This window comes from Ranitomeya variabilis, chromosome 2 (genome assembly GCF_051348905.1).
Source record: "Ranitomeya variabilis isolate aRanVar5 chromosome 2, aRanVar5.hap1, whole genome shotgun sequence".
NCBI classification, from domain to species: Eukaryota; Metazoa; Chordata; class Amphibia; order Anura; family Dendrobatidae; genus Ranitomeya; species Ranitomeya variabilis.
The window spans coordinates 28,841,453-28,867,105 of record NC_135233.1 but is presented as its reverse complement, the minus strand read 5'-3'; the positions used below and the strand labels follow the sequence as shown (position 1 = coordinate 28,867,105).

Here is a 25,653-nt window from a genome sequence, read left to right as displayed (position 1 = left end):
GGGACACATACGGCAGCAGCGGCTCAGTATTGGGGTATCAGGGGCAGTAATAGGGACACATACGGCAGCAGCGGCTCAGTATTGGGGTATCAGGGGCAGTAATAGGGACACATATGGCAGCAGCGGCTCAGTATTGGGGTATCAGGGGCAGTAATAGGGTCACATACGGCAGCAGCGGCTCAGTATTGGGGTATCAGGGGCAGTAATAGGGACATATACGGCAGCAGCGGCTCAGTATTGGGATATCAGGGGCAGTAATAGGGACACATACGGCAGCAGCAGCTCAGTATTGGGGTATCAGGTGTAGTAATAGGGACACATACGGCAGCAGAGGCTCAGTATTGGGGTATCAGGGGCAGTAATAGGGACACATACGGCAGCAGCGGCTCAGTATTGGGGTATCAGGGGCAGTAATAGGGACACATACGGCAGCAGCGGCTCAGTATTGGGGTATCAGGTGCAGTAATACGGACACATACGGCAGCAGCGGCCCAGTATTGGGGTATCAGGGGCAGTAATAGGGACACATACGGCAGCAGCGGCTCAGTATTGGGGTATCAGGTGCAGTAATAGGGACACATACGGCAGCAGCGGCTCAGTATTGGGGTATCAGGTGCAGTAATAGGGACACATACGGCAGCAGCGGCTCAGTATTGGGGTATCAGGTGCAGTAATAGGGACACATACGGCAGCAGCGGCTCAGTATTGGGGTATCAGGTGCAGTAATAGGGACACATACGGCAGCAGCGGCTCAGTATTGGGGTATCAGGTGCGGTAATAGGGACACATACGGCAGCAGCGGCTCAGTATTGGGGTATCAGGTGCGGTAATAGGGACACATACGGCAGCAGCGGCTCAGTATTGGGGTATCAGGGGCAGTAATAGGGACACATACGGCAGCAGAGGCTCAGTATTGGGGTATCAGGGGCAGTAATAGGGACACATAAGGCAGCAGCGGCTCAGTATTGGGGTATCAGGTGTAGTAATAGGGACACATACGGCAGCAGCGGCTCAGTATTGGGGTATCAGGGGCAGTAATAGGGTCACATACGGCAGCAGCGGCTCAGTATTGGGGTATCAGGTGCAGTAATAGGGACACATACGGCAGCAGCGGCTCAGTATTGGGGTATCATGGGCAGTAATAGGGTCACATACGGCAGCAGAGGCTCAGTATTGGGGTATCAGGTGCAGTAATAGGGACACATACGGCAGCAGCGGCTCAGTATTGGGGTATCAGGGGCAGTAATAGGGACACATACGGCAGCAGCGGCTCAGTATTAGGGTATCATGGGCAGTAATAGGGTCACATACGGCAGCAGAGGCTCAGTATTGGGGTATCATGGGCAGTAATAGGGACACATACGGCAGCAGCAGCTCAGTATTGGGGTATCAGGTGCAGTAATAGGGACACATACGGCAGCAGCGGCTCAGTATTGGGGTATCAGGGGCAGTAATAGGGACACATACGGCAGCAGCGGCTCAGTATTGGGGTATCAGGTGCAGTAATAGGGACACATACGGCAGCAGCGGCTCAGTATTGGGGTATCAGGTGCAGTAATAGGGACACATACAGCAGCAGCGGCTCAGTATTGGGGTATCAGGGGCAGTAATAGGGACACATACGGCAGCAGCGGCTCAGTATTGGGGTATCAGGTGCGGTAATAGGGACACATACGGCAGCAGCGGCTCAGTATTGGGGTATCAGGTGCAGTAATAGGGACACATACGGCAGCAGCGGCTCAGTATTGGGGTATCAGGGGCAGTAATAGGGACACATACGGCAGCAGAGGCTCAGTATTGGGGTATCAGGGGCAGTAATAGGGACACATACGGCAGCAGCGGCTCAGTATTGGGGTATCAGGTGCAGTAATAGGGACACATAAGGCAGCAGCGGCTCAGTATTGGGGTATCAGGTGTAGTAATAGGGACACATACGGCAGCAGCGGCTCAGTATTGTGGTATCAGGTGCAGTAATAGGGACACATACGGCAGCAGCGGCTCAGTATTGGGGTATCAGGGGCAGTAATAGGGACACATACGGCAGCAGCGGCTCAGTATTGGGGTATCAGGGGCAGTAATAGGGACACATACGGCAGCAGAGGCTCAGTATTGGGGTATCAGGGGCAGTAATAGGGACACATACGGCAGCAGCGGCTCAGTATTGGGGTATCAGGGGCAGTAATAGGGACACATACGGCAGCAGCGGCTCAGTATTGGGGTATCAGGTGCAGTAATAGGGACACATACGGCAGCAGCGGCTCAGTATTGGGGTATCAGGTGTAGTAATAGGGACACATACGGCAGCAGCGGCTCAGTATTGGGGTATCAGGGGCAGTAATAGGGACACATATGGCAGCAGCGGCTCAGTATTGGGGTATCAGGAGCAGTAATAGGGACACATACGGCAGCAGCGGCTCAGTATTGGGGTATCAGGTGCAGTAATAGGGACACATATGGCAGCAGAGGCTCAGTATTGGGGTATCAGGTGCAGTAATAGGGACACATACGGCAGCAGCGGCTCAGTATTGGGGTATCAGGTGCAGTAATAGGGACACATACAGCAGCAGCGGCTCAGTATTGGGTTATCAGGGGCAGTAATAGGGACACATACGGCAGCAGCGGCTCAGTATTGGGGTATCAGGAGCAGTAATAGGGACACATACGACAGCAGCGGCTCAGTATCGGAGTATCAGGGGCAGTAATAGGGACACATACGGCAGCAGCGGCTCAGTATTGGGGTATCAGGTGCAGTAATAGGGACACATACAGCAGCAGCGGCTCAGTATTGGGATATCAGGGGCAGTAATAGGGACACATACGGCAGCAGCGGCTCAGTATTGGGGTATCAGGAGCAGTAATAGGGACACATACGACAGCAGCGGCTCAGTATAGGAGTATCAGGGGCAGTAATAGGGACACATACGGCAGCAGCGGCTCAGTATTGGGGTATCAGGTGCAGTAATAGGGACACATAAGGCAGCAGCGGCTCAGTATTGGGGTATCAGGTGCAGTAATACGGACACATACGGCAGCAGCGGCCCAGTATTGGGGTATCAGGGGCAGTAATAGGGACACATATGGCAGCAGCGGCTCAGTATTGGGGTATCAGGTGCAGTAATAGGGACACATACAGCAGCAGCGGCTCAGTATTGGGGTATCAGGTGCAGTAATAGGGACACATACGGCAGCAGCGGCTCAGTATTGGGGTATCAGGTGTAGTAATAGGGACACATATGGCAGCAGCAGCTCAGTATTGGGGTATCAGGGGCAGTAATAGGGACACATATGGCAGCAGCGGCTCAGTATTGGGGTATCAGGAGCAGTAATAGGGACACATACGGCAGCAGCGGCTCAGTATTGGGGTATCAGGGGCAGTAATAGGGACACATACGGCAGCAGCGGCTCAGTATTGGGGTAATGGTGCAGTAATAGAGACACATACGGCAGCAGTGGCTCAGTATTGGGGTAATGGTGCAGTAATAGAGACACATACGGCAGCAGCGGCTCAGTATTGGGGTATCAGGAGCAGTAATAGGGACACATATGGCAGCAGCGGCTCAGTATTGGGGTATCAGGTACAGTAATAGGGACACATACGGCAGCAGCGGCTCAGTATTGGGGTATCAGGGGCAGTAATAGAGACACATACGGCAGCAGCGGCTCAGTATTGGGGTATCAGGGGCAGTAATAGGGACACATACGGCAGCAGCGGCTCAGTATTGGGGTATTAGGTGCAGTAATAGGGACACATACGGCAGCAGAGGCTCAGTATTGGGGTATCAGGGGCAGTAATAGGGACACATACGGCAGCAGCGGCTCAGTATTGGGATATCAGCAGGATGAGGAGTTTGTGCAGGTTGGAATAGATGGTGATGGGGCTGGAATGTGAGATGTGAAATGTGTCTTTGTTGTTTTCTCTGCAGAGGACTCCTGGCTGGAGAAGTTGTCATGTCGGTCTGGGCCAGATGGAAAAGACGGAAAAGTGAACGATTCCATCAGAAAGGACGTCAGCGGTAAGTCATTATCTATAGCTGTGCTTTAATCACTTATATGTTCTGTAGGGCTGGTATCTAGCACTGAGCCACTGACCATATGGCGGTAATATCCATGTTGGTCGTTATATAGAGATTATTTTCAGTAACAGCGCGGTAATCTGCTGAGGTTCTCCTCCACCATAAGGGCGCGTCACCCAGTTGTAATCAATGTTACCTGGTTAGGGGCCACTCAGAAGCTTCGCCCTCCCGAACCAAAACACTAGCTACGCCTCTACACCTCACACATAACTGCTTTATAGGAAATGTCTCTGTCCCTTAACTTTGTGTCTCTTTGCAATGGCTGATGTGACAAGATGGTGGCGCAGCTGCAGTGATCAGTACCGCCATGAGTGCCAGCAGTGGGCCAGGAGCGGTTCAGCAGCCACTAAAAAAGTGGATTATATATATATATATATATATATATATATAATTATTATGATTTATTTCTATAGCACCATTGATTCCATTTGTGTCCCCCCGATTTCCTTATACTTAGTAACCTTCCGAGCGGGGTTCTCACTCCTCTTGTTTGAATTGAATTATCTATTGCTATCTAGTATTTTATATAGTTTGTACAGGTCCCCTCTGATTTGTAAAGTGCTCTTTGATATTTTGGCACCATAGGCATAAAATTATTATTATTATTGACGGAACATGGACAGATTATGTTCTATAGGGATTTTCAAGTGTCAGGGTTTTTCTGCTGAATGATAGTTCAGATAAAAAAAGAGACATTACTTGCATGTGAATGAGGGCTACATGTCTACACTCTAAAAGATCCTTCCTAGGTGACCTTTGATTTTACTACTGGAAACAATGAAGCAGTTTCAATGCAATCTAGTTACAGTTTGTCCATACATCCAGCAGAGGGCGCAGGTTTGCAATTCTTTCAAAATTGTAGTTTCGGTAGAGCAGCCAGCAGATGGCGCAGGTTTGCAATGTTTTCAAAACTGTAGTTCCCGTAGACCAGCCAGCAGATGGCGCAAGTTTGCAATGTTTTCAAAACTGTAGTTCCTGCAGACCAGCCAGCAGAGGGCGCAGGTTTGCCGTGTTCATAATTGCAGTTCCAACTGACAGCCAACAGAGGGCGAAAGTTTGCAGTGTCTTTTTAGTTGCAGTTCACATTTAGCGTCCAGCAGATGGCGCTGCAAAGCTGAGAATTTTGCAATGATCTCACCCTATTGAACAAGTTGAGGCTTCAGTTTTCATTCAGTTTGCTGTTGGCTGCAGGGTGGAAGGAGGCGACGTGTGAAGCATGAGGGAGCAGCCTGTGCCCTGTGTGCAGCTCCTCGCCTTGGAGATGAAGTGAAGCTGTGTGCTGCCTCCCTTGTGTAGCTCCCTGCCCTCCTGCCAATATGGATGGGCTGCTTGTTGTCTTCCTCATATCCCTGGGCATGTTCCTGGGCTGCTTTCTCTTGGGTCTGATCCCTTTAGCGGTGAAACTCTCCGAGGTGAGTGCTGTGGTTTGTGCAGGGTGCTGGCAGTGAGGGGTTAATAACTAGTGCAGAGGTTGTGGAATGTTGCCCTGCTGCGGATACAATGTATCTGTGTGTGAAGCTACAATGTGGCAATGTTATTGTAAATAGTAGACCTTGGGATGTGCCAGTCTGTGTGCCCGCCATCATTAGCATCATAGTGAATCAGTCACATTCAGGGCCACCTACTGCTTTCTGGCAATGGATAATGACTAGTGATGAGCGAATATACTCGTTACTCGAGATTTCTCGATCACGCTCGGGGGTCCTCCGAGTGTTTTTAGTGCTCGGAGATTTAGTTTTCTTGCCGCAGCTGAATGATTTACATCTGATAGCCAGCATAAGTACATGTGGGGGTTGCCTGGTTGCTAGGGAATAGTAATGATGCATTTGGGGGGTAAAAAAGTGCCAACAAACTCTATTTATTTCATGCAATTGTTTTTTGGGGATTTTTTTGCAGCATTTTTTATGCAAATTTTCAGCTGCACTTCACAGTACCACCAAAGTCTATATATATAGAAATCTCGTGCACACAGCTCGTTTTTCTTGTCATCAGTATTTTGTACTTTGCAGCGTTTTTTGGACATAGAGCACGTCACGTCTTTCAGCGTTTTTCACCCATTGAAATGAATGGGTGGTGAACAACCACTAAAACGAAAACACCAAAAAACGCAGGCATCAGGTGTTGCTGAGTTTTTTCTGCCAAATCCTGATTCTGTGGAATAGGACTTTTTTTTTTTTCCAACACTAAACTTTATCAGTATGCACAAGAGACAAATCTAGCATGCCAAAACCCAGCAAAAAAAAATAATAACCCAAGAAAAAAACAAGGAAAACCTGCTTCTTTCCTGCCAAGAAATCTGGTTTTGCTGCAGAAAAAAAAAAAGCCGAAAAAAACGCTTAGTGGCTATATTCAGACGTTGAGGCTTTTTTTGTTTGTTTTGTTTTTTTAATGCAAATTTTAAGCTGAGTTTTACAGTATCAGCAAAGTCTCTGAGATGTCAGAAATCTCACGCACACACATTGGTTTTATTTTACTGGCTGATTTGGAAAGCTGCTGCGTTTTCGTGAACTGCAGCATGTCTGGGCACAGGACAGCATGGACGTGATGTGATGAAAACAAAATCGTAGTAATAAGACTACGTTCACACTGTCAGCAGTTTCCATCAGTATTTGTAGCCAAAACCAGGAGTGGGAGATAATTCAGAAGTGGTGACGGGTCTCTATTAGGGTATGTGTCCACGTGCAGGAAACTCTGCGTGTTTGACGCTGCGCAGAGCTGCCGCGTCAAACACGCAGCGTCCAGATGTTACAGCATAGTGGAGGGGATTTTATGAAATCCCGTCTCCACTATGCATGGAAACACACACGCGGCGGCCCTGCGATTCCGGACATGTGGCGCGTCTTTTAAGATCGCAGCATGTCCGTTTACCTTGCGGCGACGCTGCGCCGCCGCAAGTAATAACACAGGGCCCTATGTGTGGGGTGCGATGATGCCGGATGTGTGCAATGAACACATCCGGCATCATCGTGTCACAGAAGGGGGTGGAGCTTAGGTCGGAGGGAGTTTGCCGCTCCGTCCAAACCGCCGGCCATCCTGACCGTGGACACGTACCCTTAGGGTATGTGCACACGTTGCGGATTTCCTGCAGATCTGCAGCGTTTCTGCACAGAAAAAAACGCATATCATTTACAGTACAATGTAAATCAATGGGAAAATAAAAATGCTGTGCAGAAAATTCCTCATGGAATCCGCAGCGGAATAAAAAGAGGACCATGTCACTTCTTTGTGCGTTTCTGCACCCATTCCATAATAGGAGAACACAGGGGTAAAAACGCATGAAATCCACAGGAAAAATGCAAAAAAATCAGCATAAAAAAACGCGCAGATTTTGACCTGCGTTTTCTGCCAAGAGGTTTAGAATCAGCATGGAAAATTCCACAGGCAAATCCGCAATGTGTGCAGATAGGGCCTAAGACTTTTCCTCTGATTGTTCCACTCCTGGTTTTGGCCACAAATACCGCTGTAAAATACTGACCGTGGCCTAAGATTGCACGGCATCATGTGTCTCGCGATATTGAGAATGCGGTATTGCATGCGACGTCGCAGTTATTGATTTGCTGTAGTGGCACATTGCGAGTTGCAAAAGTTTCTAAATATGTTGGATTTTCCGTTGCCACTTGCTCGTGATTCTCACCGTGGACTTTAATGCACAGGTCCCTAAGAAAAGCCCTATAGACTAGAGTATGAGGAGTCCGTGGAAAAAAAAGGGTAGCGACCAAAGCTGACGTGTGACTAAGGCTTAAGCCCCTTTACATAGGCCGACAACAGGGCGTTCGTAATTTGTCTTGTTCCCAATAACAGTGACCATGTGTGAACTGTATGGGGACCAATTACATTAGGGACCGCTCTTCCCCATACGGTTTCTGCGACCTGTGTAAAAGAGTCTCCACGATGGCTTCATCAGCTTCAGTCACGTGAATGTCTCTGTCCAGATTCCCAGCAGAATAGATTGCCTAACAACCAGACAATCCCTGCCTGTGTTGTGGCTGTTTAACAGACGGAAATCATGGAGACTCGAACATATTATTCGAGCACGCCGAAGACACTCGGATAACACACGAGCATGCTCAGATAACACCTGATCCCAGCACACTCGCTCATCACTATCAGGGGGGGAATGACTGCGCTCATAGAGGTCACGACCGGGCCCCTGCAGGTGAGGGCCCTGCCAAAGCCAGTGCAAACTTCAACTGGATGCGCGTCTGCCAGGTGTGTGCGCTGCAATACCCGCTGACGGCCAAGCAGCAGCCAACAGCTGACAATGGGACCCAGGATAAGGGACATATACCAGGAGGAGGGGGGGACATATATACCAGGATAGGCCCTGAATAAAGGATATATATACCAGGATGGGGAACATATGTATTAGAATGGACATATATATCAGGAAGGAGCCCAAGATGGGGGACATTACTACATGGGGGAGGGGTGACACTTGGATTTAGAATACCACAAGGACCCATACATCTGATCAACATGCAACAGTAGGGGGTCCAGGTCCAAATTTTGCACAGGGACCTCTTGGACTCTACACCACTGCCTGGAGTGTAAATTAAATGTAAAAAAAAACCAAATATTTGGTATCACTGCGAATTGAAAAAAATGTGATATTTTCCATAAACTGGAATATCCCTTTAAGTTTGAGTCTTTCATTTTGGGGGTTGCTGCATTGAATTGCGTAGTATCTAAATGAATGTGCCTCTCGGCCAGATGATTGCGGCCAAGAGTCTCAGCCATAACCATGCTTTGGCCTCTCAGGCCCTGTACACTCGAAAACCCACAATTTGGGGAAAATGTATCAAAACTGTCTGTTAATAATAGCAACCAATCACAGCTCGGCTTACATTTTACCAGCATTTTCTAAGAAATGAAAGATGAGATCTGATTGGTTGCTATGGATGACGTTTTTTCTTGTTATTTTAGATGGCTTTGATGACTGAGGCCTATAAGGGCCTAGAGCCTGTTTAGCAGTGAACTGTCTTTGTCGCCCATAGCAACCAATTAGAGCGCAGCTTTCAAATCTTAAATTGCTCTGGTAAAATGAAAGCTGTTCTCTGATTGGTTGCTACAGGCAATAATGACAGTTTTGCTATTACATTTGATAACGATTTATAAAGTTTCTCTAAATGATCATATGTTAGAAGTGTATAATAAACCCATCCGTAGCGCGCAGTGCCCTGTACACCGCCATCTGTCCATAAGGTGGTCAGGGAGCTGGAAGCATCTGTAAAACGACAAGGGGATTATTATAAAGGGCGCTGGTGGTGTATAATCCCATAATCCAGACAGAACAGGTGATGTCCACCCTCCACAGACACCGGTTGCTTATTAGCCAGGACCTCAGGGGAATATTTCACCCTGTGGGACCAAATGTTTGTTCCAAGGTTTATGTCACATTGGAACAGGTGTTATCCCGCCTGTTGTGAATTTAAAGGGAACCTATCACCCCGTTTTTTTCGGTATGAGATAAAAATACTGTTAAATATGGCCTGAGCTGTGCATTACAATAGTGTAGTTTGTGGACCCCGATTCCCTACCTATGCTGCCGAAATACGTTACCAAAGTAGTCATTTTCGCCTGTCAATCAGGCTGGTCAGGTCGGATGGGCGTGGCTTCTTCCCCCAGATATTGCGTAGTTTTCCGTTGGTGGCGTAGTGGTGTGCGCATGTCCAACGTCCCCAATCCTGCACGGGGGGGTGAAAATAGCAGCGATGTCCGTTATTCCATTGGTGGTCGGTGGGCGCGGCCATCTTCCTTTGGCCGCGCGTGCGCAGAAGCGGCGCTCTGCTGGCCGCGGCTTCAGGAAAATGGCCGCGGGATGCCGCGCGTGCGCAGATGGAGATCGCGGCGGCCATTTTCCTGAAGCCGCGGCCAGCAGAGCGCCGCTTCTGCGCACGCGCGGCCAAAGGAAGATGGCCGCGCCCACCGACCACCAATGGAATAACGGACATCGCTGCTATTTTCACCCCCCCGTGCAGGATTGGGGACGTTGGACATGCGCACACCACTACGCCACCAACGGAAAACTACGCAATATCTGGGGGAAGAAGCCACGCCCATCCGACCTGACCAGCCTGATTGACAGGCGAAAATGACTACTTTGGTAACGTATTTCGGCAGCATAGGTGGGGAATCGGGGTCCACAAACTACACTATTGTAATGCACAGCTCAGGCCCTATTTAACAGTATTTTTATCTCATACCGAAAAAAACGGGGTGATAGGTTCCCTTTAAATAAAGGGTGTGTATAATTTTGCAACCGTTTTTTTTTTTTTTAATACTACTGCAATACATCTAAACTGACAAAAAAAAAAAAAAAACCATGACCTTGAAAATATGTATTTTTTTTAACTGAAAGTCTCTCGTTTTGTGTACACAGCTCCTATGCAGCCCCATGTCGCAGAATCACTTCACCTGCCTACTAACAGGGGGTGAGTGTGAAAGTGCGCCCCCAATTTCACAATGACATCTGTTCCCTTACTATAAGAATGAACCCGGGAACGTTGCGGGAGAGACGACCAGGAGATATTTGCTTGTGTAATAGTGGAGTGTGACAGGCGGATTAACGGGTTTGTGTACAGTAATCAGTGGAGCGCGGATGTCAGGCCGGGCAGCGGCTCCTCATGTATACCATCCTGGGTGATTGCCAGGCCATGACACGTGGATGGGGGCATCGACGGACATGGCTGCTGGATCAGACTACTCAAAGTTGTAGTCTGTAACTATAGCGACACACAGTTCTGCAAAAATAGTTGTAAATTTGCGGTTTTTCTTTTTTCTTTTGTTTTATGCACCGGACACATAATAAGGGAGTTGAAAAAGTATATTAAATATTTTAAGGGTACATTTGCACAGTTTTTGGCCGGAATTCCAAGCCAAGATCCACATTTAAAAAAAAAAAAAAAAGCATTTGAATGGGTGAAGCATGTCTATAGTGCACGTTGTATTTTTATTTCCTGCTCAATGTAGAAAAAGCATCATGTCAATTCTTTAGCACGTTTTTGCATGTAAATCGCATCAACGCGCACATTTTAATTGTTTTTTTTGTGCATTTTGGGGCAAGGTTTTTGCCACAGACACAGCAAAAAACTCCCTTTTAGTACACTTCATAGTAGTAGCTTTTATAATGTGTGGGGGTTTTTGTTTTGTTTTGTATACATCATGTTATTGCAGAAAGTTTTCAGCTTTCTCATTACCATTACAGGCAGGATTACAATGACAACTGATAACACAGGATCCACCATTCATACTAGGTGATGTCACAGCTCGCCTCCTCCTCCCCCTGTACAATGACTGATGACACCTCTATATACAGTAGATAACACAGGATTCACCATTCACAATAGGTGATATCACAGCTCACCTCCTCCTCCTGTACAATGACTGATGACACCTCTATATACAGTAGATAACACAGGATCCACCATTCACAATAGGTGAAGTCACAGCTCACCTCCTCCTCCTATACAATGACTGGTAACTCCTCTATATACAGTAGATAACACAGGATCCACCATTCACAATAGGTGATATCACAGCTCACCTCCTCCTGTACAATGACTGATAACACCTCTATATACAGTAGATAACACAGGATCCACCATTCACAATAGGTGATATCACAGCTCACCTCCTCCTCCTGTACAATGACTGATAACACCTCTATATACAGTAGATAACACAGGATCCACCATTCACAATAGGTGATGTCACAGCTCACCTCCTCCTCCTGTACAATGACTGATAACACCTCTGTATACAGTAGATAACACAGGACCCACCATTCACAATAGGTGATGTCACAGCTCACCTTCTCCTCCTGTACAATGACTGATAACACCTCTATATACAGAAGATAACACAGGATCCCCCATTCACAATAGGTGATGTCACAGCTCACCTCTTCCTGTACAATGACTGATAACACCTCTATATACAGTAAATAACACAGGATCTACTATTCACAATAGGTGATGTCACAGCTCACCTCCTCCTCCTGTACAAATACTGATAACACCTCTATATACAGTAGATATATACAGTAGATAATGCAGCATCCACCATTCACAATAGGTGATATCACAGCTCACCTCCTCCTCCTCCTGTAAAATGACTGATAACACCTCTATATACAGTAGATAACACAGGATCCACCATTCACAATAGGTGATGTCACAGCTCACCTCCTCCTCCTCCTGTACAATGACTGATAACACCTCTATATACAGAGCCGTTCTGTCCAGCGTGTCCACATGGACATTCCTTTTCTGAATCCTGCTCATAGAGGTACATATGACCAGGTTTTAAATACATCAGATAGGGATTACATACATTAGCTAGGACTGCTCTGATATGGGTATACCTTGACGTTTGGTAGAGCGGCTTAATATACATTTTTTGCAAAAAACGTATCAACCAAATACCCTGTTTTTTCCATCTTTTTACCAGCACTTGCTGTCTACTGTGATTTTTTTTGCAACAGAGTGTTTTTGGTTTTACTGTGCTTTTTTGTGTTTTCACCTCTATATAGAGTAGATAACACAGGATCCACCATTCACAATAGGTGATGTCACAGCTCACCTCCTCCTCCTGTACAATGACTGATAACACCTCTATATACAGTAGATAACACAGGATCCACCATTCACAATATGTGATGTCACAGCTCACCTCCTCCTCCTGTACAATACCTGATAAACACCTCTATATACAGTAGATAACATAGGATCCACCATTCACTATAGGTGATGTCACAGCTCACCTCCTCCTCCTGTACAATGACTGATAACACAACTATATACAGTAGATAACACAGGATCCGCCATTCACAATAGGTGATATCACAGCTCACCTCCTCCTCCTGTACAATGACTGATAACACCTCTATATACAGCAGATAACACAGGATCCACCATTCACAATAGGTGATATCACAGCTCACCTCCTCCTCCTGTACAATGACTGATAACACCTCTATATACAGTAGATAACACAGGATCCACCATTCACAATAGGTGATATCACAGCTCACCTCCTCCTGTATAATGACTGATAACACCTCTATATACAGCAGATAACACAGGATCCACCATTCACAATAGGTGATATCACAGCTCACCTCCTCCTCCTCCTGTACAATGATTGATAACACACCTTTATAGGCAACTGATAACACAATATCCACAAATCATAATAGATGTCACAGCTCTCCTGCTCCCCCATCCCTTCACAATGACCTTTGCAGTGATTAGATGCTTTAATACAAAAGATAAGGTCAAGAACTGACTATTGTGGCTATCTACATGTGTTGTTTCCTGAAATGCAACCATTGAGGTTAAATATATCGGATTAGTGCATGCTGTTTGTGTTGTATATACACACAAGTGTTCATGTGAACTACACTATTGACTTGCATTGGATCTTGTGCCATCTGTTATGTGAGATTCCTTGTAATTGCTTCTCAATTGATCAGTCTGTAATTTCCCACCCTTCCTTGTTTAGATCCTGAAGTCTTAGCTAATTACTTAGGCGTCTGTATACAATAAATAAACTGGTTTAACCACTGGAAACCAGCTTCCTGGATGAGTGTGATGCATAACGTACATATAATTGGTCTCCGAGCATTTTTTACCATGTGATCACGATGTCGGACCTACAGTCATGCCCGGAGCCGTCTATTTGTCCTGACATCATCTCTGGACTCTGCTGTAAAAATCGGCATATGGCCAGAAGTTGTCCTATCTGGTCAGCTGTGATCTGCTGGCACTGAAAACTCCGGCATCGCAGTTGAGACTGAGCAAGCGATACCTCTGATTTGCTGTAAGTTCTATGCCGTGACTTCTAGTGGGAGATAATGAGCGGGGACCCTCCTCCGGTATGTGAGATGCAGTCATTAGAATGTGTCATTTTATATATAACTAGCAGGAAATGGAATTGCTCATGAATTGCAGGTGATGTCAGGCAGCTGCTGTAAAGCCTGTGTCAATAATTGTACTTTGGAGTTGGCACCTTACAACTAGTCATAAATGTGATCTGTGTCCTGGTAGGTTGTGCCCGCTCCCTCTACACCCCTTCCGCTGCTTTAAAACTGTAACCAAGCAAACATGGAAGGCTGCAAAATATTTGTGCAGGAACACTTTGCACAAAATTCAGCCGCTCTACCTTGCTGTGGTCGCGCAAACAAGTGGGAAACTGGGCTCTGGCGATCCCAATAGTCAGACCCGCACCGATCAAATAAAAAGCATATAATTTGTGTAATCTAGAGTAACCCTTTAGATTCCTCATTATTGAGCACATTATCCTAATTAATAGGTGCCGTGGGTCAATCACCCAGAGCCGCCGTAATAATATAATATTGAATGACCCAGGGCGTCGTATCTATGAAAAGCATCAAAGCTTCATTGTAAAGTCTGTTCTGAAGGTCCGGACTTTGAAGGCGACAAATGAGGAAATCGTCCTTGTGATTATAATATAAAAACGATTTCTATAGAACAAAGCTCAAACCCGACCCTTTTGTTCTCTTCGCCGCACGGACGTACGAGATCTATCAATGGGATTCTGAACATTTCTGACTCTTGCGTCTTTAATTTTTCTCACCATTGCATATAACTACTGCAAGGGCCAATTTACCATAGCTGTCTTCACCCACTTCAGTAGAAATTCGGAGATGAGCGGCTGCCATACTGCCTGGTGCAATTTTTCAGTAGCCGGTAAACTTTTCATCTCCAAGATATCTACAGTAATTTTTTTGTATTGATCTTTTATTTGCTCCAATCTCTGATTTTCTGTCCTAATCTCTTGCAGAAAAAGCTGCAGTTTGTGAGCGTCCTGGGCGCTGGGTTACTCTGTGGGACCGCGCTGGCCATCATCATACCAGAAGGGATTGAACTGCTTGACGGCTCCTCCAAAGGTTAGAAAAACGAATGCTCTGAACTCTTTTGTTGTATCTGGGCAGGATGTTTTATACTTCACTTGGCTGCATCCAACCACCACTAATCTTTCGAGATGTCGGAGTCAGCGCCAGCACAAACAGTCCCCGGGCCGAATCTGTGATGTGAAATATATGCAATTTTTATTTTTTTTAAGCTTTCTCACCGGATAAGAACGAGCATTAGATAACTTCTATACAAATGATAAATCGAGGTTCTAAGTTTCAGCAGTGATCTGATAAGCGGTGCCTGATGAGATTTCTCTTTCTGATTCCGCTGAATTTCGCAGGTTCCCCGGAGAAATGTCTAAATATTGCGCAGAATATGAACCTGACGGAGACTGTGGAGGAGGAGGTAGCCGAGATCAGTTCTGTGCCCCCGCACTTCTTCATCGGGGTCTTCCTGGTCACTGGATTTGTCCTTATGTTCATTGTGGATCAGATCAGCAGCTACTGCTCCTATCATGGTGAGATGATGATGGTGGATTTTGTTGGGAATGAGAAGGTCCCTTATATAGTCCTTGGCGGAGGGGGGGTTCTCCATTTACATGAATGGGAGATACACATATGTCGCCATATTTGGGGTTAAATGTGTCTTGGATCGGGGGACCCTGACTGCTCCATATTGAAATCTTGTTTGTTTTCTTTGTGTAGATCCCCGGACAGGAATGTCGGCCGGTACCAGTATAACAGCCACACTGGGCCTGGTGATCCACGCAGCAGGTGACACATAGTTATGACATGCTTCACATATAATATTCACCTCGTTTAATGCTGCGCCATACATGTCTGAGATGGGAATGCCACTTAAGACATGGACACCTTCAGAGGAAGAGGCATAACTGCAATAGATGCCTAGGGGGCCCAAAAAGTCCCTTTTGGGCTATTTAAAAAGACCAATACTATTAAAGACTTGCTATAATTGGGGACCCCGTGATAACTTTTGCACTGGGGCCTATGAGTTTCAAGTTACGCCACTGTTCAGAGGCTTTTGTTTTCCATAAATGCGTATATTTTAGCCTAAAAATCTAGCCTAAAAATCTTTTTTGCAATTGGATCTCATTTTTAAAAATGTTCAGTTTGCCGTCTATGGTCTCTGTGTTGCACCATCTCTTGCTGGCTACAGAATGAGTCTTCTGAGAATCAGCCAGTGCGTTCATCCTGATGGAGTATTTATCACTGTTTTCTGAAATCCTTTGAGCTGATTTAAGACCTCAGGCTACATGATGGTTAAAGGAGTTCTCCAAGTATGAGATTATATGGAGTTCCTGATATATTTCATACTGCAGCCTGTCAGTACAGGCTGAAGACATACAGCTCCCGAGACCTGTGTCTCAACTGACATGAGCTGTATCACACATACCTCAGTCGGAGGCCTTCAGCACGGCTGTGATATGTGAAGAAATATGTTTTAACCCACGTTGTGCTCAGCAAGGAAATCTCTAGCTTCATCCTCTTTCAGTCTGACCACATTATAGCAGTGCACAGAGACTGACTGCTTCCCAACTAAAAAAAATAGACGTTCAGGAGGATGAAGCTGGAGATAACATCACCCTTTGAGATCAGTAAGGAATAGATATATTTCTTCGCATATAGCAGCCCTGCTTCCAGCTGACTGAGGTATGTGTGATACAACTCATGGCAGTTGAGACACAGGTCTCAGGAGCTGTATGTCTTCAGTCTAACACGTGACTAGGACAGGTTTCAGTTTGAATCATGTAATGTACTCCATTTTATCTCCTTCTCTGAGGACCTCTTTAAGCTGAATCTTGATGTGGCCATAAATCAGCTTAGAGGAGACTCAGAAAACGACAGATAAGAGTTACAAGCGTTCTGTCAGTATGAGTTCATTGATGGATTCTCAGATGATGTACTCGACAGTCTCACTAATTATCATCATCATCCTCAAGGGCCCGAACCCACTCTTTCCTCTTATAACATTTCTTTATTTTTGGCTAATTTTATATATTATGTTTTTTTCATATTGAAATGAATTTATTATGCCTTTTGAAGGAGGTTCCCGCAGCCCTAAAAATGGCTGCCTCATATAATCGAGATCCTGCTGGTACCAATAAAATTTGAAAAATCTCCTAAATTTCTCTAAATCATACGAGACGACAGAAACGGAGAAGTCAAGTCATCATTTAGGGGAAAACTTGTGACAAAAGTGTCCTCTCTACTTCTCTATTCCCATGGCTGTCTTTTGCGATTTAACTCCTCAAGGACAGGATATCCTTTATTTTATGGGTTACTAAACTAAAAAAAATAGTATCCCTGTTTCGGAAGTCTGGAATTACTTAATAATATTATTATTATTATATATTTTTTTTTGTCCCATGGGCAAAATTAAAACAATTAGAAACCCTATAAGGGAATCGGAAATCAGCAGAAGGGGGTCACTCTTATGGAAACTCCATGAATCAGCCAGAGAAGTGAGTGGCTACAAAGAGCATCGGTCACTAGGTGTAATGCTTCATTTCCCCCTGTGGTGGCGCTGCAAGGAATTTTAAATAGATTTTTGTCAGGTTTTCCTTGCAAATTACAACTTTACAAAGTCCTATACGGCCCAAATTAATGTCTATATGCGTCCTTAGAGACATAAAGAGTAACCGTAAAGGCGCCATGCTCCTCTACGACTTCCCTATTATGAACCTGTACAAGATAGGTCTAATAACAGCCAAGGCTTTAATTCTAGATAGGGCCATCCTCAAAAATGAGTGACTGCCCTAGGAGGGCACTAGTGAGGGAGTCAACTTAAAGGCTTCTGAGGTTTCTCCGCAGATTGCCATGGGATTGTATGACTCACTACACTAGAACCACGTAGTCTCCGTGAGTTTCCAAGCTATGTCAGGTGCCATATTTACGTAGCTATTTGGCATCCAAGTGTACCATAACTTGACTTCTTCATGCCCTCAAAGGAATAAAGGCTCCATGCTCCCCTCTGTGTGTGTCATTAAGTCTATACAAAACAGAAGTGTAATATGGCCAAGGTGCGAAAGCCTAAATCTGCTGACTTCAAAAATGACGGACTGTCCTTGGAGGGCACTAGTGAGGAAGCCCTTTATTTTGAGGATTTTTAAAGCTGGATATGGAAGATGCTTCAATACAAAAGCGTAGATACGATTTTGTGTGTTCTGAATGTTGTATATATCTACAGTTTAACTCTAAATCCAATCCTGTACCCAACAGAAACTACCATAATTAACCCAACCAGACCATACTCTGATATTAACAGGAATGGCCTGTTCTTCATAAATTAGGAACAATTACGTGATTAATTCACCTTTATCAGGACCGGATCCTGGTAAATAGGATTATGAGAGTGGATTAATTCGGTAATGACTGCACTTGTTATTATCCCAGGGCCAGGACTCGTATCTTATTATAGCTGCCTGGGACTTACACCTTAAATCAGCCTATTTATCTCCCTCCACACCTGAGGCTTCTACAAAGCTCTTTTGATGGACGTTTTGGCTTCTGTCTGTACTAAAAAAGCGTACTTCTATGCCACATACAAAACATAATTCTCATACAAAAGAGAAGTATTATAGCGGTTATATTCTTGTACATGGGAGCAGTATTATAGTAGTTATATTCTTGTACATAGGAGCAGTATTATAGTAGTTATATTCTTGTACATAGGAGCAGTATTATAGCGGTTATATTCCTGTACATAGGAGCAGTATTATAGTAGTTATATTCTTGTACATAGGGAGCAGTATTATAGTAGTTATATTCTTGTACATAGGAGCAGTATTATAGTAGTTATATTCTTGTACGTAGGAGCAGTATTATAGTAGTTATATTCTTGTACATAGGAGCAGTATTATAGCGGTTATATTCCTGTACATAGGAGCAGTATTATAGTAGTTATATTCTTGTACATAGGGGCAGTATTATAGTAGTTATATTCTTGTACATAGGGGCAGTATTATAGTAGTTATATTCTTGTACATAGGAGCAGTATTATAGTAGTTATATTCTTGTACATAGGAGCAGTATTATAGTAGTTATATTCTTGTACATAGGGGCAGTATTATAGTAGTTATATTCTTGTACATAGGAGCAGTATTATAGTAGTTATATTCTTGTACATAGGGGCAGTATTATAGTAGTTATATTCTTGTACATAGGGGCAGTATTATAGTAGTTATATTCTTGTACATAGGAGCAGTATTATAGTAGTTATATTCTTGTACATAGGAGCAGTATTATAGTAGTTACATTCTTGTACTTAGGGGCAGTATTATAGTAGTTATATTCTTGTATATAGGGGGCAGTATTATAGTAGTTATATTCTTGTACATAGGAGGCAGTATTATAGTAGTTATATTCTTGTACATAGGGGCAGTATTATAGTAGTTATATTCTTGTATATAGGGGGCAGTATTATAGTAGTTATATTCTTGTACATAGGAGCAGTATTATAGTAGTTATATTCTTGTACATAGGAGCAGTATTATAGTAGTTATATTCTTGTACATAGGGGCAGTATTATAGTAGTTATATTCTACACATAGAGGCAGTATTATAGTAGTTATATTCCTGTACATAGGGGGCAGTATTATAGTAGTTATATTCTTGTACATAGGAGCAGTATTATAGTAGTTATATTCTTGTACATAGGGGCAGTATTATAGTAGTTATATTCTACACATAGAGGCAGTATTATAGTAGTTATATTCTTGTACATAGGGGGCAGTATTATAGTAGTTATATTCTTGTACATAGGAGCAGTATTATAGTAGTTATATTCTTGTACATAGGGGCAGTATTATAGTAGTTATATTCTACACATAGAGGCAGTATTATAGTAGTTATATTCTTGTACATAGGGGGCAGTATTATAGTAGTTATATTCTTGTACATAGGAGCAGTATTATAGTAGTTATGTTCTTGTACATAGGAGCAGTATTATAGTAGTTATATTCTTGTACATAGGAGCAGTATTATAGTAGTTACATTCTTGTACTTAGGGGCAGTATTATAGTAGTTATATTCTACACATAGAGGCAGTATTATAGTAGTTATATTCTTGTACATAGGGGGCAGTATTATAGTAGTTATATTCTTGTTCATAGGAGCAGTATTATAGTAGTTATATTCTTGTACATAGGGGCAGTATTATAGTAGTTATATTCTTGTACATAGGAGCAATAGTATAGTAGTTATATTCTTGTACATAGGAGCAGTATTATAGTAGTTATAGTCTTGTACATAGGGGCAGTATTATAGTAATTATATTCTTGTACATAGGAGCAGTATTATAGTAGTTATATTCTTGTACATAGGGGCAGTATTATAGTAGTTATATTCTTGTACATAGGGGCAGTATTATAGTAGTTATATTCTTGTACATAGGGGCAGCATTATAGTAGTTATATTCTTGTACATAGGGGCAGTATTTTTGTAGTAAAATATCTACTGTGTTAGAGTATTACTTAACACAAGATGTTGCAATGCATCTCGCCCTTTTAATCTGTTACCCTTTTTCATCATGATTAACCCATGTGAACATTTTGTAGAATCTTCGGATTTCCCAGAAATAAATTTGAGAAGCATGTCTTCATTATGTACCTAAGCGCTTTTCATTTTGCTCCACAGCTGATGGTGTTGCTCTTGGAGCCGCAGTTGCATCTTCCCAGGTGTCGGTACAAGTCATAGTCTTCTTTGCAGTAATATTACACAAGGTAACCAAAACTTAATTGTAAAAGGTGACTTATAAATAAATAGCTGGCACAATAATCCATGTTGATGTCCCTTTCTTCAGCTTGTTCTAGTGTGTTGTGTATGCCCTGCTTATCTTGGCCTCATCCTTTGCGTTCACCATGCATTAGGTTCTTATGTGGCACAGGCGGGGGTTACTTTTGCTGTAATGGATGTAGTTTATAGTAAGGCATAAAACCTCACCGTGTGTAAATGTTCACTTATTGCACGAATGACCCTAAAACAAGCTAATACGACAAATTAAATATTTCTCATGACTGCATCCAGACGAGTCCTTGGAGTTAGACTGCAATTGATCAAAAACACCCAATGAGTAGGATGCCAACACTTTCTAACAAAGGAAACCATGCGGTTATAGGTATAACGGTTTATACACTACTATAAAGATGGAGTTTTCTGCGAGTAACCATAAATTACTTAATTTTTATTGCCTGAACCAAGATAGGCAGCTTACAGTTTGAAAATACCAAAGGAAAAATGTAGAAATCCAGTGCAGAGCACCGTGCGTGTGAAGCTAGCCTTAGATAACGGTTACCTGATTAAGAGATCGTCCGCCGGCTGTCCCTCCCGAATTCCCTACACACATGAAAGCTCAGCTTGGCCGAATGCTCCTGTGTCCTGTAAGGGGAGAGCGGATTAAGTCACTGCCAAGCCAATGTCCTAATAAATGATTATTATTATTATATGTATACCTAATAAAGATGGCAGTCAAGAACAAGTCTCTTGTACTGCCTGGACCAAGATAAGCAGCAGCAACAGCATCTAAAAGCTTGTAGAAATCCAATGTTGAGCTGAATGGGATGCAATGTATACCTTCTCGCTCTGGGAATAAAGGGTGAGGAGCGGTTCCCTTAAGGACAGCCCCCGAGGATACACAAATGTACTACATGAGAGATTACCCATTCCGTTGTGACGTTTCCTCTGCAGGCGCCAGCGGCCTTTGGCCTGGTCTCGTTTCTCATGCATGCTGGATTGGAGAAAAAGCAAATTCAGAAGCATCTCTTGGCGTTTTCAATAGCCGCTCCGCTCCTTACCATCACGACTTATTTAATTCTTAGTATGGTAAGTGGAAATTGAAGAAGTGAAGACCGATCGGTGACAAGGCAGTAGTAGTAACATCCATCTCGAAGGACGTCCAGGGACTACGCTGAGAACATAAATGATAAGTTGCTGATCACTGGTGGTCCAGCTGCTGGGATCATCCAAGAATGGGACACTGAAGTCTATCTACGGAGCAATGGTCACCCATGTGCATCACCACTCCATGTATTCTGTGTGGACGCTGACCTCAGTCCTACAGGCAACAAATGGAGCGGTGGCCTCAATGTCCGACCATCACTTCAGAGTCGCGTTCTTAAGATGGAATCTCAGCAGATGGATCCTCAGCGATCATCACCTATTCAGCAGTGTGGCTGCGATACTGCTCCAAGCTTGGTGTCCTAAATCCTCCAAACGGCCGCTGTAATCGGTCATGGTCTGACCATATCTCGTTCTAGTGATACGTTCTCTGTAGATGGTTTCTTATCTTAACAGGGAATAGAAACTAGTGATGAGCGAGCATGCAGGGATAAGGTGTTATCTGAGCATGCTTGAGTGCTAACGGAGTGTCTTCAGCATGCTCAAAAAATATGTTTGAGTCCCCACGGCTGATCGGCAGCCACAACACATGCAGAGATTGTCTGTTTGTTAGGTAATCCCTGCATGTGTTATGGCTGTCGAAAAGCCGCAGGGACTCAAACATATCATTCGAGCACCCCGAAGACCCTCGGTTAGCACCAGAGCATGCTCAGATAACACCTCATCCGAGCACATTCGCTCATCACTAATAGAAGAGTAACAAAGTTGATGAAGGTGTATCCCAAGGAGACCTTATCACAGGCCAGTCCTCCAATGTTAACCTTCCCCTAGACCACCACAAACAACAAGACCTCTATTAAAGGCAATTTGTCATCCTAAAATGATCTGCAGTTTTAAAAGATTTTTATGCTAATTTTTTTTTTTCTATTTTGGTAATGTTTTTTTTTTTTTCATATCACAATTTGTTTTATAAAGAAAAACAAAACAGAAGTCTTGCAATTTTCACAATGGCCACTGAACATTAGCAGCAATAGACTGACTCTGATCCTACTTTTTGTATTGAAGCAACTACTGAGCGTGTGCAAAGGTCATTGTGAAGGGAGGAGGAGGAGGTGAGCTATGACATCACCTATTGTGAATGGTGGATCCTGTGTTATCTACTGTATATAGAGGTGTTATCAAGTCATTGTACAGGAGGAGGTGAGCTGTGACATCACCTATTGTGAATGGTGGATCCTGTGTTATCTACTGTATATAGAGGTGTTATCAGTCATTGTACAGGAGTAGGAGGTGAGCTGTGACATCACCTATTGTGAATGGTGGATCCTGTGTTATCTACTGTATATAGAGGTGTTATCAGTCATTGTACAGGAGGAGGAGGAGGTGAGCTGTGACATCACCTATTGTGAATGGTGGATCCTGTGTTATCTACTGTATATAGAGGTGTTATCAGTCATTGTACAGGAGGAGGAGGTGAGCTGTGACATCACCTATTGTGAATGGTGGATCCTGTGTTATCTACTGTATACAGAGGTGTTATCAGTCATTGTACAGGAGGAGGAGGTGAGCTGTGACATCACCTATTGTGAATGGTGGATCCTGTGTTATCTACTGTATACAGAGGTGTTATCAGTCATTGTACAGGAGGAGGAGGTGAGCTGTGACATCACCTATTGTGAATGGTGGATCCTGTGTTATCTACTGTATACAGAGGTGTTATCAGTCATTGTACAGGAGGAGGAGGTGAGCTGTGACATCACCTATTGGGAATGGTGGATCTTGTGTTATATACTGTATATAGAGGTGTTATTGGTCATTGTACAGGAGGAGGAGGTGAGCTGTGACATCACCTATTGTGAATGGTGGATCCTGTGTTAGTTACTGTATATAGAGGAGTTAGCAGTTGTTCTACAGGAGGGGGACGAGTTGTGTTAATAGTCATTGTAATCCTTCCTGTGATGATTATGAGACTTCTGCAAAATCTTCCGTAATGAACAGGAAGTATGAATCTAAAATGACGCCAGTGTGACAATTGCAAGATTTGGCAAACATTTTTTAAAAATACATTGAAGCACAGGTCATTTTTTGATGATATATTCCTTTTTAATATCCCCCAGATGTCCACATATTGCTAAGGGAAGGGATAAGTAAACAAAAAAATACTATTAACTGAGTAAATCACTGGTTGGAATGTGCAGATCTTGACTAATAGGAGATAAAATATTGGGGCCACCAGGGACGACGTATGACGCGGCCAATAGATTGGTCATCAGTGTATAAGGACTGAATAACAGGTTTATTATATACCAGTTTTGGATGAACCGTGAATGACTAATTCTTGTTTTTTCCCCTTTTTGTCACAGACAGGGGGCTCCCTTCAGCACAGACTAAGTGCGACGGGAAACGGAATGTTGTTCTCTGCCGGAACTTTCCTTTACGTGGCGACTGTCCATGTGTTACCAGAGATTAGCGGCAGGGGGCAGCATCAGCACCATGAAACCTCAGAGTACAGACCCCAAGGCCTGGGACTGTTGGAGAGCCTGACGCTGGTGGTCGGAGCCTTTCTCCCGGTGCTGCTTTCCTTAGGACTTCACGACGGATGAAAATGTCTGCGGTGCCTTCCGTCATGTCTCTAGTAGATACTGCACGATAGTGACCGGTGAATGAAGTCTTCAGTCCACGGGGATGAACTTTTTGAATGATGGATTCTATTTTTTTTTTCTAAGCTGTACACGTGGGGAGTTGTAGTGTAATAATGACATGAGAGGCAGTAATCCTAAACCTGACCTTATGGGATAGCCAGGATGTGAGGACAGGCTCTAGAATGATGAGCGAGGACCAATACATATTGTTATTACTTTTATTGAATTTTTTCAGACTAAGTGTGGAAAGTTTATCAAAATGAATACGAGGGAGAAAATTGGAGGAGTTATCCATAACAATTGAGAGGCTGGAAAATTAAAGGGGGTGTCGTAGGGCGATTTTACTCCTGGAATTAGTGGCACAGATGTATAGGTCATGGAACAACAATAAAAATGATACCTGTCTTGTAGTAATCAAATGTACCAGTGCTGAGAAAATCAAACTTTGAATCCACATGCAAATTATCTTTGAAGTGCTTCAGGGCGCGTCGATGCACTTCCAGGTTTATTTGCATGTGCTTAAAAGCTTGATTTCTCCGCAATGGTACATCGGATTTCTACAAGACGCGTATCATTTTTATCGTTGTGCTAGGACGTATACAGCCAGACCACTAGTTTCAGTAGTAAAATAGGCCTGAAGGGTTCCTTTTAAAGGGACCTCCCAGAATTACTGTTTAAGCCATGGCACTCAGTGCTTCATGAAGGGGCCAATCATTTATATACACCTTCCTACCTGCTTGGTTCCCATCTATAGCCACCCTTCTCTGGCTCTATGAAGCCAGAGCTGTCAATCAAAGAAGAAAGGGTGGATAAGTGTATTTAAATCCCTTTAAATTTGTCTCTTTAAGAGCAGAAACTAGATCAATAACAATCAGTAGTAACTGCTGTTCATCAGTGCTCACCTATGATAAGATCAGTAATTCATGTAGAAATGATGGTAAGTGCCGATCTGATGTACTTTGGGTATAAAGATGCATCTTGTCTATTGTTCTCCTCCCTGTATGTTGGTCATAGTAGTGATGGGACAGCAATCTACACTTATACAGGTTTAGGGCTGTCCAGATACTGGATATTTCAACTACAGACTTTGCTGCAAATCCGCAACTAAGTTTTGCTACAGGCTTCACTCCATACATTTCGGGTGCATGCTCATATATTTCTGCACCGATTTCTTTGCCTAGATGTGAAAACTTCATTCACAGTACTG

At 43.9% G+C, this 25,653-nt stretch overlaps 1 protein-coding gene across 1 annotated transcript; it reads left to right on the top strand.

Moving 5' to 3' along the window:
- The first annotated feature begins 5,176 nt into the window (after positions 1 to 5,176).
- LOC143804270 (zinc transporter ZIP9-like) lies at positions 5,177 to 25,433 on the top strand. Its single transcript, XM_077282204.1, has 7 exons — positions 5,177 to 5,485; positions 14,877 to 14,982; positions 15,291 to 15,467; positions 15,655 to 15,723; positions 20,605 to 20,690; positions 21,655 to 21,789; positions 24,168 to 25,433. The coding sequence occupies exons 1-7, from the start codon at positions 5,390 to 5,392 to the stop codon at positions 24,405 to 24,407; spliced, it is 909 nt and encodes a 302-aa protein (XP_077138319.1). The 5' UTR covers positions 5,177 to 5,389; the 3' UTR covers positions 24,408 to 25,433.
- Positions 25,434 to 25,653: the final 220 nt, after the last annotated feature.